Source organism: Protomyctophum bolini, assembly GCF_963924005.1.
Source record: "Protomyctophum bolini genome assembly, chromosome: 16".
NCBI classification, from domain to species: Eukaryota; Metazoa; Chordata; class Actinopteri; order Myctophiformes; family Myctophidae; genus Protomyctophum; species Protomyctophum bolini.
In genome coordinates, this window is record NC_137877.1 from 5,144,787 (window position 1) to 5,150,786 (window position 6,000).

The 6,000-nt window shown below is 47.5% G+C and overlaps 1 protein-coding gene across 1 annotated transcript in view; it reads right to left on the minus strand.

Moving 5' to 3' along the window:
* Positions 1–4,475: 4,475 nt before the first annotated feature.
* gja3 (gap junction protein, alpha 3) overlaps positions 4,476–6,000 on the minus strand; it is a gene marked incomplete at both ends in the record, with an annotated part of 1,656 nt that continues 131 nt past the window's right edge. Inside the window, 3 exon segments of the mRNA XM_080785239.1 lie at positions 4,476–4,892; positions 5,030–5,221; positions 5,223–6,000. The exon segment at positions 5,223–6,000 is cut by the window's right edge and continues 131 nt beyond it. Of these exon segments, the coding sequence (XP_080641365.1) occupies positions 4,476–4,892; positions 5,030–5,221; positions 5,223–6,000 (1,387 nt within the window).

The window sequence follows — 6,000 nt, forward strand, 5'->3', positions numbered from 1 at the left end:
AAGTACTTTTTCCACCACTGCAGTCAACCAGTCATAACTTGGGAGATGGTCTGAACTTGACTATAGTTTCTTCAACAAAGTCTGCAGAGATTTTTTTTTTTTTTTTAAGAGAAAAAGGATAAACAATGACAGTAATATGGTACAAAAAAGTTTATTTAGTAACAGTTTTGTAAACATTTGAGGTAAATTAACATTTACATCAACTTGTTCTTTACAAAATAATTCATCATTCATACACAAGGCACTTCTTATTTAAGACAGCATGGAGAACGGCTTGCTGTTCCGCGAGCGTCGTCGTTGTTTTAACACTCTGACTAGCCAGAGATATCATGCTCTGCATGAGTTGCGAAGAAGAGTTTTGTAGAACTCACTGGGCTGTGTGTGCGTGTGTGTGTGTGTGTGTGTGTGTGTGTGTGTGTGTGTGTGTGTTGGTGTGTGTGAGAAATGGGGGAAGGGTGAGGGGGGTTGTGGGGGGTTCTTTTTGTGCAGGCAACTTCAAACGATACAGACTGTCAGGGTGGTTGCATGCCCGGGGAAGGAAAGGAATGCTTAATTTACACCCCATCGCACGACAGAGACTAAAAGGACTGACTCTCGAGTTACGTCCGAGTTCGATACGTTCGATCTTATTATAGCTCGAAGATCAGTTCTTTTAGGCAAGCGACAGGCGTCGTTCTGCAGAGTATAAATTAGGCTGAAAAGGCCAGCTACCCAACACTAACACTCTCGCGACAGAAGAGCGAGTCGATATGACAGTCTAACTATAGAATCTCGTTGAGTTTGTTGAGAAAACACAGTGAAAGCACTGGGTTGTGATTGTGAAACACACAGAAAATACTCCTCTATCTCTCTCTCTCTCTCGATATTTTTTTTTGTTGTTGTTTGTTTGTTTGTTTTTTTTTGTTTGTTTTTTTCGTGCCCGAAAGAAAGTTTCAGACTCGTCGTGAGGTTTTTTTTAAAGAAACACACAATGAACACGTTTTGTATCCCTACATTCAAATTATTATTCTCTTTTTAAATATTGTCTTTGGTGTGAAGAGCCGCTGCCGCCGCTGCATTTTATCATTTTAAGACATTTTCTTTCTTTGTTTTGTTCCTTTGAGGATTATCGAGATCGGCAGCTTCGATGTCTTTGCTCTCTCCCTCTCTACGACTACCACCAATGTTAGCATCATGAAACAGCATTACTTTGCCTAAAATGTGCAAATTGTTAACTACTAAAATGTAAACTTTAAGAACCAAAAAAAAGAAAAAAAAAAAAAAAAAAGGATCATAAAGCAGATAACAAAGATGTTTTGATGTGATTCGGTACGATCAACACGGATGGGGGGGAACGAACGGCTGCCTGTGTATGTGACAAAGTTGCATATAGTCTTGCTTTCTGTGTTTCAGTTTGCATTGAATGCTTGATATTAAACCATCTGGGTAAAATGTCTGAAATAAGACACAGAATGAAATGTTTTGTCCATAATGCGGGTGTTGTAGGTACCGGGCGGGTACCATTCATTTTCTAACCTTTCTTAAAATTAACGAGAAAACCGGTATAGCGCTTTACTTTACAAAATGCTTCACTGCATTGTGTTAACCATGTGTATTAATTTGTCGGCAGTATCTAGGAACGTCATCATAATACCATGGTTGGTACGTAACAAATGTTATCCGATGACATAAAGTTATATATCAACAACACTGTAGCCAAACATAGGCCTATAATTACAATTGTATGTTAATTGTTACACCTTTATCAGTAGATACAGAATTGTATGATATGCATTTGCATTTAGTACTTTCCCCAAAGATGAATACAGTATAGTTAACACACTGGAATAAGGTCAATGTAAAAACAAGGTGTCACCAACCAGCATTTGAGAATAAGTGCCTGGGCAGTGAATTGACCAAAATAGCACATTGACATCCAAGAACAGAATACTATCGGACAACAACAAAGCCATGTGTCACTTTAAAGTGGCTTTAGATTTCTAGAGATCTCTAAGGATCGAGATGAACACAACGAAAAGGAAGCCACTGGGTTTGTCCTTTTCTTTTCTTTAAGCTCTTTAGCAAGCACAAACTGACTACCACAGGTATGCAATTTATGAGTATAGCTCAATTCAGTCTTTAAAAAAATAGCACTTTTCAGAATGAAATCAAGAATGAAGCACATGTAGAAAGCATGTAGAAAGTGAGAGCTTTCAACTAAAAAAAAAAAAGAGACACTCTCAACATTAAGATTGCAATGATTTAAAAAGGTTAAAGTGTTTTTCGATGGCAACACTAACCGCCAACCATCTCAATAAAAAAACTCAGTAGTTTCAACAAAGTCTAATTAGATATAGCTTTGGCTTGTTTTCGAATGCGCTGAGGAAAAAATTTCACTGTTATATTATATGATACATTACTATCTATTCACTAGATGGTGTCCTCATTTAGTTTCAATCACATTTGCCTGACGTATGAATCCAAAATCAACATTTTTACAGTATTATGTGAAGCTACTGCATGTTGCTTTAGCAGAGGCAGACATAAGGGCCTATATTGTATGTCTTGGTTCTAATTTCAATTTGAACTGTGTTCAATCTAAACGGCAGGAAGCCTGGAGAATAGCTAGCTAGGATTCTCAGGTATAATTTCAGCCACATGACCCATTTTCCTTCACTGCTGTCTGCGTATATACACAATATATATACTTCTAGGAGGGAGAATAGGAAGAGGGCAGCCCGTCGTGCCTAATATGAAATCAATCGAACCCTTTCCCATTCCCTCTTTAAGCACGAACCTTTCTCTGCCTCTGTGTGAGGCGACGCAAAGCATGATGGGTAGTGTAGTTGGGAACAACCAGGTCAATTCAGTGAATCGGTGAGTTGTAGTTATTATTTTTTTGTTTGTTTTTTTTGTCCTTTGTTTTTGGTACTGTATCCATACAGTACAGTATTACACAACACAGTCAATGTCGGGTTTAAAAAAGAAACCCACTTCCTGAATGAAATGCTATTATTATTATTATTAAAAAAATAAAACAACAACAACAACAGCCATTATATTATGTGGCGAAATCCAGGAACCAGCGTCACAGAAGAAGCTTAGGCACTCCAAGGTCAAAGGTCATATTGTCGGGACAAGCAGTCACCTTTGACACAGTACTGTGGTTCTCCAGCAGTGTGTGTGTGTGTGTGTGTGTGTGTGTGTGTGTGTGTGTGTGTGTGTGTGTGTGTGCGCGCGCGCGCGTGTGTGAGTGCGCGTGTGTGTGAGTGCGTGCTGCATTCTGCTCACATTGCAAATGAATTGACCTGATGATGCGTGGCATGTTATGACTGGGTTGTAACTTAAACACAACATACATCCAATGAGTTGATGATGCGTGGCCTGTGTGACTGGGTCGTAACTGAAACACAACACACATCCAATGAGTTGTGTGACTGGGTCGTAACTGAAACACAACATACATCCAATGAGTTGTGTGACTGGGTCGTAACTGAAACACAACACACATCCAATGAGTTGTGTGACTGGGTCGTAACTGAAACACAACACACATCCAGTGAGTTGTGTGACTGGGTCGTAACTGAAACACAACACACATCCAATGAGTTGTGTGACTGGGTCGTAACTGAAACACAACACACATCCAATGAGTTGTGTGACTGGGTCGTAACTGAAACACAACATACATCCAATGAGTTGCGGGTTTGACAACAATTCCAAGTGCCTGCAGTGCTTCTTCCACGTTAAGTTTTACGTATAAGTTTATTCGTTGTGGCCGTTTTGCTGTCAAGCTAACAGTATTTGTGCCTTTTTTGCGGTGACCTCACAAAATGTACATGATCACTCTTAAAGGGAATAAATAAGTCTTTCAGGTTTTCAACAAAAAGAGAAAAATAATCGAGAAAAGAAAAACAAAACAAAACTTGATGAGATCGCCCCCGTTAACCTAAATCAAACCTATAACAACGGTCTCTGTGTTAATCTGGGGTACGATAACAAACACAATGTCCTCCTGTTCTGTCCAACTCTGTCCAACGCGGATCCAACTGGCTTGTTAGCGTTTTTGGCACTTTGACACTTTGTGCGTGTGATTATTAAGACCACCTATAACGAGAAAGTTATAGCCTCATGTGAACAACTCACCGATTGCACTAATATCTCAACTACTGGTAATCCACTCATTATTTCCAGCTTCAAAACCTCCAGTTTCAAGATCTTTTTGTCCTGCCTGAGTCTCGCCTCTTGCCTCGTGTTATTCTCTGTTATTGTTTTCCTTTATTGCATATTTCGTGTAAAGAATCGAGAATGTATGTCTGGGGGAGTTGGGTTGGTTGGTTGGTTGGTTGTGGGGCAGTATGGGGGCAGTTGTAGGGATGTTTATGGATCGATGGGGTGCGTGTGTGTGTGTGTGTGTGTGTGTGTGTGTGTGTGTGTGTGTGTGTGCGTGCGCATGCGTGTGCGTGCGTGCGAGGGGGAAGACATCAGGTGTTAAATCAGACCGCCAGGTCGTTGGGTCTGGCCCTTATACTGCTGCTCTTGCTGGCTCTACTGAGCCGGCGTGGGTCTGTGCCCACCGCCACGGGGGGCTGGTGCATCTCCACCGTCGTGACGGTGGTCATGGCGACGGGACTCTCCTCTCTGCCCCCTCCCCCCGCCGCCTCCCCCCCCCCCCAGCCTCCCCCTCCCCCTCCTCCGGAGGGCGCGGCGGCCTGCAGCGGGTCGCCGTCGCCCGGGTACGCGGCGGTGTTCGCCGTGGCGGAGGAGGAGGCCGACGACGGGGACGGGGAGGGGGAGGGGGAGGGGGAGGGGGGGGAGGCGGCCTTCATCTCCCGAGTCTGCTGCTCGGTTGCCAGGTTGGCCCAGTTCTGCTGCGCGGCCAGCCGGTGGTGGTTGTTGTTGCTGCTGATGTAGTAGTGGTGGTGGTGGTGGGAGGGGGGGGCGGAGGGGGCGGAGGGCTGGAGCACGCCCCCTCCCCCCCCCTCCCGCCGCCGCCTCCCCTCCTCCTCCTCCTCCCCCCTCCCCCCCCTCCTCCTCCTCCTCGTCCTGCCGCAGCTGTCGGAACTCCTCCATCTTGAAGTCCCCGCCGTCGGCCCCTCCCCCGGGGGTGGACGGGGGGCCCGGAGCCGCCCCCGCCCCCCCGGCCCCGGGCGACAGGAAGGACCCCCCCTCCCCCGACCCCCCCGGCCGACGTCACGTCCGTGTAGTCGGGGGGGAAGCTCTGCAGGCCCGTTGTGGGCGGGGGCAGTCCTGGAGCCCGAGGACGCCACGATGCACTCGGGCTCGCCCAGGCCGAGGCCGCCCAGGAGGCCGCGGCGGTCGGGCGCGAACTCGTTGGTCATGCCCTGCTTCACCTTCTTCCAGCCCAGGTGGTAGATCTCCAGCAGGTTGAGCAGGAGGGACACGCACGCCACCACGAGCATGAAGATGATGAAGATGGTCTTCTCGGTGGGCCGGGAGATGAAGCAGTCCACCGTGTTGGGGCAGGGCCACCGCGCGCACTTGTACAGCGGCCGCAGCTGGAAGCCGTACAGGAAATACTGGCCCAGGATGAAGCCCACCTCGAACAGGGTCTTGAAGATGATGTTGAACACGTAGGTGCGCAGCAAGGCGCCGCGGATGCGGATTTTGCCGTGCTCGTCTCTTATGGGAGGCTTCTCCTTCTTGCCTCTTCCTCCTCTCCCCCCTCCCCCTCCTCCTCCTCCCCCTCCCCCTCCCCCTCCTCCTCCCCCTCCTCCTCCTCCTCCCACAACGTCCCCTCCCCCGTTCCTGTAGAGGAGCTCCTTCTCCTCCTGGAAGCGGTTGGCCTTGCGGTGCTCCTCCTCCTTCTCCTTGCGCTTCTCCTCCATGCGCACGATGTGCAGCACGTGGCCCAGGTAGATGAGCGTGGGCGTGGACACGAAGATGATCTGCAGCACCCAGAAGCGGATGTGCGAGATGGGGAAGGCCTCGTCGTAGCAGACGTTCTCGCACCCGGGCTGCTGCGTGTTGCACGTGAAGTCCGACTGCTCGTCGCCCCAC